The sequence below is a fragment of the Bison bison genome, unplaced genomic scaffold, assembly GCF_000754665.1.
Source record: "Bison bison bison isolate TAMUID 2011002044 unplaced genomic scaffold, Bison_UMD1.0 scf7180017864239, whole genome shotgun sequence".
NCBI classification, from domain to species: Eukaryota; Metazoa; Chordata; class Mammalia; order Artiodactyla; family Bovidae; genus Bison; species Bison bison.
Window position 1 is genome coordinate 2556576 of NW_011494811.1, and position 13838 is coordinate 2570413.

The window sequence follows — 13838 nt, forward strand, 5'->3', positions numbered from 1 at the left end:
AGCAGTTGTGAGGTACAGGCTTAGTCACTCTGTGGCAAATGGGATCTTCCAGGACCAGGGACTGAACCTGGGTTCCCTGTATTGGCAGGGAGATTCTTTCCACTGAACCACCAGGAAAATCCTTATTTCAATCTTTTTAACATCTATCCAATTTATCAAGCCTTGGTATTTTGTAATTTTTGAAATCATTACCCTCATTGAAAGACAGCACTTGGTTTTTATTAATTCAATTCCATTTAGGTCATTAATCTTTTTTCAAATGTCATATTTGGGCAAGCTTCACATTTTTTGAGGATGAATTAAAAACAAGAGGCCATCTTTGCCACTTCAAAGTTTCACTAGGAAAGATTCCAGAATCATACACAACAGTCTCAATAATGAATTATCTTCTGCACAGAGTCGGACATGCCTGAAGCGACTTAGCAGCAGCAGCAAAGAGCATGAAGAAAAGAGAACAGCATTACCAAGAAAATTTTTGTTCTTTTCCAAAGTCAAATGAAAGTATCAACCTCTTACAGCCGACATCAGGGACAACCTATAGCTAAAAGTGTTAAGTATAATGTCAAATTTCTTCTACTATAATGTCAAAATTTTTATATTTTACTACTAAAGTATTCAATAATAAAGAATGTTTAAAATTTTGTAAGATTTCATTAAAAATTAAAAAGCTGAATGCTTCATTCTTATATCTAGAGAAGTTTACAGTAATATTCCACTTTGGCCAAATTTTTATTTTGACACTTGGCCATTCTGCATTTAGCCGTGTAAGTAAGGATACTTATAACTTCTATATACTCACAATGCATGGGTGTGTGCTCAGTTGCTAAGTCGTGTCTGACTCTTTTGCAACCCCATGGACTGTAGCTCTCCAGGCTCCTTTGTCCATGGGATTTTTCAGGCAAGAATACTGGAGTGGGTTGCCATTTCCTTCTCCAGGGGATCTTCCTGACCCAGGGATTGAACCCACGTCTTCTGCATTGCAGACAGATCCTTTACCGCTGAGCCATCAGGGAAGCCCATATACTCATAAAGAGGACTGTAACTGGATAGAAAGTGATCTGGAAGGACAAACCAATTGAATGATCATAGTGCTGAGGGTGGTAGTAATGATAAGGATGATGACTGAAATTTACACAGCACTCTGACTATATGTCAAACACTATTTCTAAATTCTTTACATAGTTTAACCCGTTCAATCCTCACACCAATCCTATGAGATGGGAATATTGTTATTTCTACTTTTTACAGACAAGGGAACTGAGGAACAGTGAGGCTCAGGAACTTGCCAAAGGTAACACAGCTGGTAAGAGGAAGATGGGGACTCCCACCCACATAGTCCGCTCCAGAGTCAATTCCTGGCCACTATACACACATCCTCTAATAGCAGTAACTGTGGGCACTATGGTGACCCAAGGACAAAAGAGCAGATAAAACCAAGGAGGGTCTTGGAAAGCAGGAATGGAAAAATCAGACCCTTATTGCCTTTCCCTCCCCGATGAGGTAACTATTAATGGAGCAGTATAACCTGTCTCCCCTCCTACCCCATAGGGAGGAGGTATTTGCCTTAATCTTCCCCCCACCCAGTATACGTACCTCATCCAATCAGCAAATGACCCGCAAGACCCCTATCCCACTCCTTGTACCCTGGGTATAAAAGTGGACGAAGGATCCCCAATCAACGTCGGTTCCCTTGAGCTGGTCCGTTAACAGCGTCTCCCACTCTAATAAACTTAATTTCCCTCTCATTCTGTCTCATGTTTGGAAAAATTCTTTTCCAACCCACACCCGGACCACGACAGGCACCTCTGGGGAGCCAGTGCCAGGGGGAGGAAGGCCTGATGAAAAGCAGCTTTTGCTGGTAAACTCCAAATACTTTTACAGAGCTAAAAAAAATTATACAGTAAATATTTTAATATATTATTAGAAAAAATTGACACTTTATGAGTTTTACTTACTAAGCCAAATTACAAAGCCAAAATAGAATTTCATTTAATACTAAAAAAATTATGATAAACATAGATTTTAATCAGGCTTTCTCTTGATTTATCAAATCCTCCAAACTTTTAGTATCAGTGCCATGGAGAAAGTCAGGGATAAAGGCTGTTTCAGTTCACACTATTAAAATGTGGACCACAAATATACATGAAAATATACCTTTAAAAGAAGGTAGAATTTCCCTAATAATAAAATGCCAAGGGAAAGGACAATCTCTTCCTCTCAGTGCAGCATTAGGTTTCATTATTTTTGGCCTAAAGCATGGTTTGTACGTTCAAATGTTTATCAGGATGAGTCAGGGGTTACAGCAGGAGAGGTGGGGACTCTGGCAAATTGAAGAAAACACGCTCATCTAAAGAGGACAGTGCTGCCCGCCAACTGTTACCACCCAGAACTGACTTCATGTAGTCAAATCACCCAAGAGAAGCTAGAAATACAGATTTTTACATTAAATCTTCTGGACTTATACTAAAATTCCCCCAAATATCATACAGGCAAAAAAAAAAAATCTGCAACTCTAATTTGCCCAAGGAGCTCATCAGTTTACAACCTGTAGCTTATAGAGACACCTTATTAATGTTTCACTAAAAAGACCAGTTCTAGGTAGGTAAAGTTTTACCAGAAGGTGGAGTATTTCCTCACAAATTCAATAGGCATCTCGGATGCCTCTAAGCTTCTAAAGAATTTTAGAGGCTTCGTTATTGAGTCTTAGTGACCTACAAGTTTTGCTAAAATATTCGCCCCACAGCTACAGGAAGCCAAGTGTTCATACAAACCACACCTCTGCCTCATGGCCAGGTAGCGGAGGTCCAGGCATCCCTTCACGACGAGGCCATAATCCTGCAGAAGCTTGCTGGCGTCTTCTGAACACCCTACTCCGACTTTTAAAATTGTGCCGTCTGCCAAAATGTCCAATAATGTTTTTGGTAGTGTTTTTCCTCCACAGATCAGCTTGGGCAAGCGAACCAAGACACAGAAGCCACTTGGAGAGGCCATCTGAAGGAGTGACAGAGGACTGGCTTTGCCTTCGGAATTCACCTGCAACAGAGGAAAACAGGGCCACACTCACACCCAGCACGGCACCAGGAACAACGTGGCACTGCGGCAAAAGCGTCTGAGAGGCACATCCTTGACTTGCCCGAGAGAAGAGCTGACCAGTCTGGCTCAAACCTAGGGATGAGCCTTTGCTAACAAATGCAGTGGACTCCGAAGCAGCAGCCTAAACAGGTTCCTGAGGGCTGAAATATGAGCAGGCCTTAAATAGTGACCAGCTGACCTGGAGGAGCACTGGAACACACACACTGGCACAGTCATGTGAGACACATTGGTTTTAAAAAGCTAAGGAAATGAGTGCCAAATGAGAATACAACATAGACTCTTTAATGTGCATGCTAGTAAACTGACTCATTTATAGGGCATCACGGGCTGAAGATCTGATTTTCACAGAGAGGCAGGAAATACAGTACTAACAATAAGCGGGTACCTGCCAATATAATAAATCCTTGCAGCACAAAGTGCTTTCTCAGCATTTTATGTTCATGAGCTGTTCATAAAAATGTATACTGAGCGTAAGCTAGGATGCTTATATCTTAAGAGATAAAAATAACTTTACATATTAACTGATTTAGTTTTTTTTGAAGTAATAGATAAATTGGAGAAAATGCTTACAGCTAAGGAAATTATTCCTAGAAAAGTTTACATACAAAACTCACATTAATTCAAGGCCCCCTAAAGCTATCCACGGAACCCAAGTTAAGCATTCAATAAATTTCAATCCTTCTCATTTTTCAGGAGAAGAAAGGGAAGGCCTACAAATGAGGTAAATTGCCTAAACACGGAGAAATTGGGGCAAAGTCAGAACTGGAACCTGAGTTTCCCAATCTGTAGAATGTAGAAGAAATAGTCTAGATCAAGAATCATAAAATTAGGAGGGACTTCATCCTCAGCTTCTACTTCTATGTTAGGTAAAACCATGGTTTAACTCACAAAAGCTTTAGGAGTTCCCTTCTCAGGCACTGCTTTATCAGTGAGCGCTACTCCATATCCTCAAATAAAACCAGGTCAGTTTGATCTCCAATGTGTCTGTTTCTTGGGGCTCAGCCAAAGTCAACAAGATCTAGAAGAAATTCAACTACTGGCTCCTGTTCTATAATAATTCACCTGGATGTGGCCAAATCACCTTTTTTTTTTATTAGTACATAATTCCCTCACTGTATAATATAAGGTTTCTCCAAGAAAAAGTAGAAAATCTCCACTTCTAATATTTAGCACTGCTGCTGCTGCTAAGTCGCTTCAGTCGTGTCCGACTCTGTGCGACCCCATAGATGGCAGCCCACCAGGCTCCCCTCCCTGGGATTCTCCAGGCAACAACACTGGAGTGGGTTGCCATTTCCTTCTCCAATGCGTGAAAATGAAAAGTGAAAATGAAGTTGCTCAGTCGTGTCCGACTCCTAGCGACCCTATGGACTGCAGCCTTCCAGGCTCCTCTGTCCATAGGATTTGCCAGGAAAGAGTACTGGAGTGGGGTGCCATTGCCTCCTCCGTTAGCACTGCTAATTTGATATAATACTCACTGCTAATTCCTAAGGATCTTTGAAAATCTTTTCAATCAAGTTCCACTGTCTAAAATACATTAAATAGATAGATAAGTTATCTTTTTAATACTGTTTCTGGATTGTGCTTAATATCTACTGAATGATAATTAAGGTTTTTCCACTAGGAATCCAAATGTTTATGATTCCAATAGGTACCCAATTTATACTGAATGTATAATTGGAGGAATAATGCTTCTAGCAGAATCAATTTGACATAAAGAATAAGCTATCTAGTTTTAATTTCTTATATTTCATCCTCTGCCAACATCTTTTTGCCCTGACATCACTTACTACCCATGGAAAACAATGAAATTCTTGGTTTACCAATGCTATATTTAATAGGAAAAAAATACACCATATTTTAATTTTGTTAGTCTTATGCAATCCAGTGGTCAATGTCTTTTTTCTTCTTTTTGGATTAGTCAACTCATAAAAAATATTTGGGACATACACAATAAATATACACATGCATTTTAAATCGTATAAATGTGGTACTATACTAATGATATAGATGTTATTGAATAAACACAAGAGCAAAAATTTTAAATGGATGATGCCATCAATCATTGTAAACAAAATTTCTAACACTTTTCCCATATTTCAGGGATTTACTTAGAATTGGTTTAGAGATTATGGAAAAGTCTGTGATTCTTTAAATGACCCCACGATGGCAGCAGGGAGCAAAGAAGAATCTGAAACCATATTTATGGGCTGGAACAAAGTTAACTAGCGGTAAAGAATCTGCCTGCAATGCAGGAGCTGCAGGTTCGATACCTGGGTTGGGAAGATCCTCAGGAGGAGGGCATGGCAACCCACTCCAGTATTCTTGCCTGAAGAATCCCAGGGACAGAAGAGCCTGGGGGGCTACAGTCCATAGGGTCGCAAAGAGGACACGACTAAAGCGACTTAGTGTGCACACACATTGAGCACCCCCTCTGTGGAGTTAATGTATCAGTTAAATTAGACCATGGCTTTGAGACAGGAATGAGCTTGTCCATTCGGGTAACAGAATGAAGGCCCAGTGAGGCTGGAAAATAGTAAGAAAGAGGATGGAAAGAGAACAGGAGACAAAATGAGAGATGCTGAGAGGCGAAAGAATGTGAGTCATTAAGAACACATAAGTAATTAAGACATCTTGGTTTTATACAATGCAGTGGAGGCTTTTTTTAGGCAGGGAACTGAGATGATCAAGCATGCATTTTTAAAAGATCACTTTGCTAACTCTGTGGAGAAGGGATCGTAGGTATATAAGAGTCCAAGTAGGGAGGCCAGTCAGGAGGCATTGCAAAGGTGCAGATAAGAAATACTTGAGGCTTGGACTAGGAGGGAAATAGAGGAGATGTAAAGATGTAGACGATGTAAAATCTATTTCAGAGCTAGCATTGGTAATACTTCCTAAATGGAAGGGAAGGGTTAATAGTAAGGAAAAGGGAGGTGACTTCAGGCAAGCCTGAAGCCTAGGCCTGCAGAGGGATGCTCTTGGGAAAATGACCTTCACTTCATTCAGTCTTTATTACACTAATTATTTGCATCTGTTAAGCAAGGTTGTCTATAGTCAGAGACTCCAGAAAAAATCAGGCAAGAGTCAGGGGTCAGAAAGATATTTAACATCTCCATCCCCTGCCTCCAGGAGAAAGGCAATAATAGCTTCTAAAGCATGGCAGAATCCTCATTTTGTACAGAATTTATCCATAGTTGCACATCACCATGGGTAACTCGGGGAATCTGGAAACACATACCTCTATCTGGGAGAATGCTGTGTTATTTCCTGCTTTCTATAACTGCTTCTTTGAATTTCCATATATTTTGCCAATAAAGAAACTTAACATTCTATAACTGCCTGTTTGTGTCTGATTTTCAATCATATCACTTCTGTTAGACAACCTGTAAGGGGGAGGATGTCTCTCTGATTTTAATCTTAAAGGTGGAGAAGACTAGGGATAATACAAGTGTGGGAAGAAAAATCAAGAGCTCTGTTAGGAACATATTAAGTCTGAGATGACTATTAGACATTCAAGGGAGGATTCAAGTAGATAGATGGATATAAAGAGCTGGAGTTCTAATTTTGAAAGTCTTCAGCTTATCATGACACTTAAAGCCACAAAACTACATGAGATCCCTTAGAAAAAGAATATAGAGGACATAAGTTAGAGATGCTGACCCACAGATATGTTTAATATTTTTTTTTTGGTCTCCACATTTTAAAAATGGTGTCAGAACTTTTAAATTAGTGGAGCTCACATTTTAAAAAATCTATTATGTTGAGTTTCTTTTTAAAGAACTGGACAATCTGGCAACACTTGGCTTGAACTGCACAGCAGCTTCTTCATTTACATAAGACACAAATTCTCTAATTCACCATAATGTCTTCTCAACACTGAAGCCAACTGTCATTTCCTATTTATCATTGTAGCTGTAAACCACTGTTTCTCCAATACAGAGAAATATTTCTCAGTCCATGTCCCTATCAAAACTAGGAAAATGGAAAATAGATCATAGACCTTGTGTTTAAAGAAAAAAGGAAGGGAACATATTTCTTTATGAAATTGAAAACTATTCCTATGCCTTCAAAAATGCAAAACAATCACTCTACATCATTCACTGACATTTCTTATCTGGACCTTGTAGGCATCTGAGTTTGAACTGGGGTGGGACAGAAGAGACCAAGCATAAGTCATCTCAATATTTAGATATGAGGTAGAAGGGGGATCAGAAAAGGAAAAAGAGGAAGACTAGGGGCTTCCCTGGTGGCTCAGTGGTAAAGAATCCACCTGCCAATGCAGGAGACATGGGTTCGATCCCTGGTCCAGGAAGAGCCCACATGTCTTGGAGCAGCTAAGCCCATGAACTACTGAGCCTGTGCTCTGAAGCCTGGAAGCTGCCACTACTGAGCCCATGTGCCTCAACTACTGAAGCCTATGCACTCTGGAGCCCGTGCTCTGCAGCAGCAGAAGCCCCCGCAGCGAGAAGCCCTGCACCGCAACTAGAGAAAAGCCTGCGCAGCAGCAAAGACTCAGCACAGCCAAAAATAAAAATGAATTAAACAATTTTTTTTTAAAGAGGAAAGACCAGTAAGATAGGAAATAGGAGAGTGTGATGGCATGAAAGCCAGAGAGAATGTCTCGTGCAGGAATTACACAGATGCTCTGGAGAGCTAGCATAACATGATTCCAAATAGGTGTCCACTGGATTGGAAAACAAGAAAGCCATCAACTTCATCACTTTCAGTGCAGCAGTATGATAGGATGTCAGATTAGAGTAGGTTGAAGAATAGATGGAGAATAGCAAATTATACTCAGGCAAGTAGAAGAAAAGAAATAATGAAGAGCACAAATTGGTGTAATAGAACAAACAAACAATAAAGACCAACAATGCCAGAAGCTGATTTTTTTGAAAAGACTAATAACATTGATAAACACATGGAAGGAGTAATCAAGAAAAAAGAGAGAAGCAAATAAGCAATGTCAAAAATGAAAAAGGAGCCGTCCTCACATATCCATCTGATAGGGAAAAAAAATTGTTAGAGGATATTATAAACAATACATCTGTAATTTAAAATTTTGAAAAAAAAAAAGATTTAGATTAAAAATATAATTTATCAAAACAGACATGAAGAAATAGGAAACATGAATAGCCTCCAAACTATCTTAATATTGTATTCATAATTCAGAAACCTCCCTTAAAAGAAAATTCCAGATGGTTTCACCAGTAGATTTTAATCAAACATTTAAGGAAAAAAGAATTGACAATCTTACACAAACTTTTCCAGAGAACACAAAAATAATGAACATCCCTAACCTATTGTATGAAGCCAGCCTCATACTTGAATCAAACTCTGACAAGGTAATTTCTAGAAAGTAGAATTATAAGCCAGTATCCCTCATGAATATAGATTTTTTTAAAAAACACTAGCAAAATGAAATCAGCAATGTGTAAGGAGAATAAGACATCATGACCAAGTTGGGTTTATTCCAGGAATTTGAAAATTAATGTATTTCATCACAGCAACAGACTAACGGAGAAAAACGACATACTCATCTCAAGAAATGCAGAAAAGGCACTTGATAAAATTCAACAACTATTCATGATTTAAAAAAAACTTTTAAAAAGTTGAAGTATAATTGATTTATAAAATTGTTAGTTTCAGGTGTAGGGCAAAGTGATTCAGTTATATATACATTTCAGATTAATTTCCGTTATAGGTTATTACAAGATATATAATAAACCTTTGCTGTTTATCTATTTTATGTATAACAATTTACATCTGTTAATCCCACACTCCTAGTTTATCCCTCCTCCACCCCCTTTTCCCTTTGTTAAATAGAAAACTGATTTGTTGTCTATGTATGTGAATCTATTACTGTTTCGTATATAGATTCATTTGTATCATATTAGGTGATATCCTAGAATATCTGCCTTTGTCTGACTCAGTATCCTCTGGGTCCATCTATGTTGCTCCAACAACAATATTTCATTCTTCAAAAAAAAAAAAACTTCTAGTGAATTCCCTGGCAGTCTGGCGATTAGGACTCCATGCTTTCACTGCCAAGGGCCTGGGTTCACTTCCTGGTTAGGGAACTAAGATCACACAAGCGACCAGAAAAACAAAACAACATAAAAAATCTTAAGTACCAAGAATAGGGACTTCCCTGGTTGTCCCATGGTTAAGCCTCTGTGCTCCCAATGCAGGGGGCCCAGGTTTGGTCCCTGGTCAGGGAACTAGATTTCACACGCTGCAAGGAAGATCCAAGTGCTACAACTAAGACCCAGCACAGCCAAATAAATTAAAAACAAAAAGAAACCAAGAATAGAATTGAATATATTTAATCTGTAAACAAACCTTACTGCAGATAACATTTGTTGTGTTCAGTTGCTAAGTCATATCCGACTAGGTGAGACCCCATGGACTGCAGAACGCCAGGCTTCCCTGTCCTTCACTATCTCCCAGAGTTTGCCCAGACTAATGTCCATTGAGTCGATGATGCTATGCAACCAACATACTCAATGAGAAAATGTTAAAAGCTGTCATTCTACGATAGGGAATGAATCAAGGATGCCTACTATCACCACTCATACAGTAGGGCAGGAAAAAAAATACAAAGTGTAAGGACTGGAAAGAAAATTCTCACTTCACAGATGACATAACAGTTTACACAGAAATCAAAAAGAATCTACAAGTAATTAGAATTAATAAGTGGGTTTAGTTAAGTTCTTTAATAAAATGACATTTCTATCTATCAGAAACAACATCTTTTAAGATTTCACTTATAATAGAATTTATTAAATCTCAGAAAACTACAAATACATTACTAAGAGAAGTTAATGATCTAAATAAATATTTTTATATTAGAAAACTCAATATTAGAATAAGGTCAATTCCTCACAAACTGATCTATTAGATCCAATGCAATCAAAATATCAAGAATTTTTCTTTGTTAGAACTTGAAAAGTCAATTCTAAAATATTTAAGGAAATGCAAAGGACTGAGAATATCCAAGACCTTCTGGGAAAATAACAAGATAGAAAGTCTTGCTGGGACCTCCTTGGAGGTCCAGTGGTTAAGACTCTGTGCTTCCACTGCAGGGCGGGCACAGGTTCAATCTCTGGTCAGAGAACTTAAGATCAGGACAGGAAAAAAAAAAGGAAGTGTTGCTGTCACAGATATCAAGAGTCATTACGAAGCAACCGTAACTAAGACAGTTTGTGACCACCGGTGGAAGAACAGAAAATTAGATTACTAGAGTGTCCAGAAATAGATAAACTCATATACAGATACTTGTTTTATAGTAAAGTATCATTGGAGAAGGAAATGGCAACCCACTCCAGTACTCTTGCCTGAAGACTCCTATGGACGGAGGACCCTGGTGGGCTACAGTCCATGGGGTCACAAAGAGTCGGACACGACTGAGCAAATGCTTAGTAGCAGTAGTTAGTATCATTGCACAGCAGTGAAGAAAAATTTTATCTTTTCAACCAATGGTGCTAGGACAACTGAATATCCATGAGGGAAAATGAAACTCAACTATACCTCACATCATACACACACACACACACTCAATTCCAGATAGAGTGTAAAATCTAAATGTGCAAGGTTAAAACTACAAAACTCCAAGAAAATAATATAGGAGAGTACACTCATGACTAGAGAGATAAGGTAAGGCTTGTTATACAGCACTATATAGATTTTTTGATCATCAAGCTTTAAAAGAATGTAAAGGCAATCCACAGAATGGGGGAAGACATTTACAACACATTTAACTCACAAAGCGTTCATAACTATAATATAAAAGAGCTCCTATAAATCAGTAAGAAAAAGGAAACTTGATTAAAAAAAAAAAAAGAGGCAAGTGACTTGAACAGCTACCCCATTAAAAAAAGATATCCCAATGATCAATAAAATTTTTTTAAACAGATGCTCAATCTCAGGGCTAATCAGGGATATGCAAATTAAAACCACAATAAAATATTACTACACATCCATTAGAAGAGCTAAAATTTTTAAATCTGACAGTACCAGATGTGGACAAGGATATAGGACAAAGGCAGTTTTCATACAGTCTTAGTGAGAAGTTAAATTTTTAGAACCACTTCTGAAAACAGCTGAAAATAACGGGTACACTCATTACTACTGATGAGGGTAAACTAGTTAAAACCATCTGGGAATACAATTTAGCATTATTTATAAGAGTTAAAGATATACATAAAACTCCAAGACCCAGGACTCCACTCATAAATACTGTACGCCCAATAATAAATGCATTTGTTCACTTCACATTCTTCGAAACAGCCCCAAACCGTGAACAAACCAAAAGTTCATCAACATTAAAATGGATGAACAAATCAGGATATATTCCCACAATGGCCATATGGTAATGAAATCAGTCACTCACAACAACGGTAAACATCACGAGCATAATGTTGGAACAAAGGAAGCCAGACACAAAATACACACTAGATATTTTCATTTACATTAAACTTTAAAAGCAGACAAAACTTAACTACAGTGTCTAGGGATGCATGTTTAAGTAGTAAAAGTATAAAGAAAGACAAGAAAGTAAATACCATAAAATCAAGATAACAGTAACCCTGGTGGGGGGGACAATGATTACAAGGGGCCACAAGGGGAGCTTCTGGGGTGGCTAGCAAATACTGTTGCTTAACCTAGTCTCCAGTTACACACTGTTCTCTTTAGATAAACCATCTAGCTGTTATATTAATATTTTTGTTCCAGGCACTTTTCTTGATGTGTTTTATTTCACAATAAAAAAAAGGTTTAAAAAAAGATTCAAGGAGTAAGTTAAATAGCAGATTACACAAAATGAAAGAAATAAAAAGGGAACTGAAAAGAGACCTGAAGAAATTGTGCAGAATAAATCCAGAGATTAAGACATGTTTAATATAAAAGAGATTACAAGACATGTAGGAGAGCAAAAAAGTTCAGAATATAGCTGATCAAATTTCAGCAAGAAAGAAGAGGTGAAAGAGGAGGGGTGAGAAGAGGAGGAAGAGAAGAAAAAACAGGGTGAAGGCAGCCTTCAAAGAGAATTTAGAACTGAGGTGCAACACCAGTCACCATATCCAGATCTCTCTCTGAATCCCAAGCAGGAAGTACAGAAAGACGACAACACTTAGTCTCTCTTAGATTATTAGTGAATCTTCAGAATCAGCAATTCAAAAAGAAGATATTAAAAGTGTCTACAAAAAATCTGAGTACGTATAAAGAATCAACATTTAGACAGACAGTTACTTTCAACAGCAACAATGGAAGCCAGAAGACAGTGGAAAGCGACCTTGAAACTGATAAGCTGCTAAACGAGAATTTTGTATCCAGTGAAAATATCTTCAAAGATCAAAAGCAAAATAAGGACACTTTCAGAACAATGGGGTTCCCTGATGGCACAGACAGTAAAGAATCTGCCTGCAATGCAAGAGACCCACGTTCAATCCCTGGGTCTGGAAGATCCTTCGGAGAAGGGAATGGCAACCCACTCCAGTATTCTTGCCTGGAGAATCCCAAATTCAGAGGAGCCTGGGCGGGCTACACAGTCTATGGGGTCGCAAAGAGTCAGATACAAATGAGCAACTAACCCTTTCACTTTCACAGAATAATAATAATTAATTTACTATCAATGAACCCTCAAAAAGTGAACTTCTAAACAACAGCCTTAAAGAGGATGATGCCGGAACGTTCTGAGATACAAGGAAAGATGAGCAAAGAAAAAGGTAAACACTTTGGTAAATCTAAACAAATACTGACTGTATAAAACAAGGACAAAAATAATAACTAAGCAAATACACAAAAGCAAACGAAAGAGAAAGGGAATCGGAGATGGAAGAATGGAAAGGAGGATGGATGAAGGTTTTTCTGTGGCAGCAATCAGGGAAATGCAATCACACCCGAAGGGAGGAGTGGCATCAGCAGAAGTTCAATACACTGAAAGCTAAAACAAAGGGGGTTTTGGATTATTTGCCACTTTAACTCACTCTGCTATAGTAAACATATCACTATTAAATCAATAGCTGTTACTAACTATTCACTTCATCCTACCCTATTGTTTCTGCAGTTATACTTCATTTGGTTGGAATAATCAAGGTGTTTGACAAATGAGAATTTTCCTAATCTACTAAAGCTCAATGTTTACTAATGCTTTCTTCTATTGTTGCTGGTGTAAACATTTCTAAAATAACATAGAAATATGTTAATATTTCTAAAATGACATAATTCTTATACACAATCAACTAAAAATTCCCAATCCTTTCCTGATGGCCCAAGGTCACTGGTATAAACTACTACTCAACTATTGCTGATATAAAGAAATCCCCTCAGTAGCTCTGTAAGGCCTTGTGTGAATACTAAACTTTTCCCACAGCATCAGGTGTTCTCTTCTTGGTCATCACTGTATTGGCGTCTTTAGTTCCTCCTACCACCTGTGATCTGATTTGGTGGCAGCTATTCTGCTTGGGGCCTCCTTTGATTACATTTCCTAGCTCCTAACTGTACTCCAGATATCCAGAACACAGAGATAACAGAATCTTGGCAAGGTAGTATGCTGAATTAATAAGAGATGTGGAAAATTCTTAAGAGATAGGAATAACAGACCTCCTGACCTGCCTCCTGAGAAATCTGTATGCAGGTCAGGAAGCAACAGTTAGAACTGGACATGGAACAACAGACTGGTTCCAAATAGGAAAAGGAGTACGTCAAGGCTGTATATTGTCACCTGATTATTTAACTTACATGCAGAGTAC

The 13838-nt window shown here is 38.2% G+C and overlaps 1 protein-coding gene across 3 annotated transcripts in view; it reads right to left on the reverse strand.

The window, feature by feature from the left end:
- EXD2 (exonuclease 3'-5' domain containing 2) overlaps positions 1–13838 on the reverse strand; it is a 55157-nt gene that overhangs the window by 16681 nt on the left and 24638 nt on the right. For all 3 annotated transcript variants that reach the window (XM_010846697.1, XM_010846695.1, XM_010846696.1), the window contains one exon: positions 2777–3033. In XM_010846697.1, the coding sequence (XP_010844999.1) occupies positions 2777–3033 (257 nt within the window). The remainder of the gene's footprint in view (positions 1–2776; positions 3034–13838) is intronic.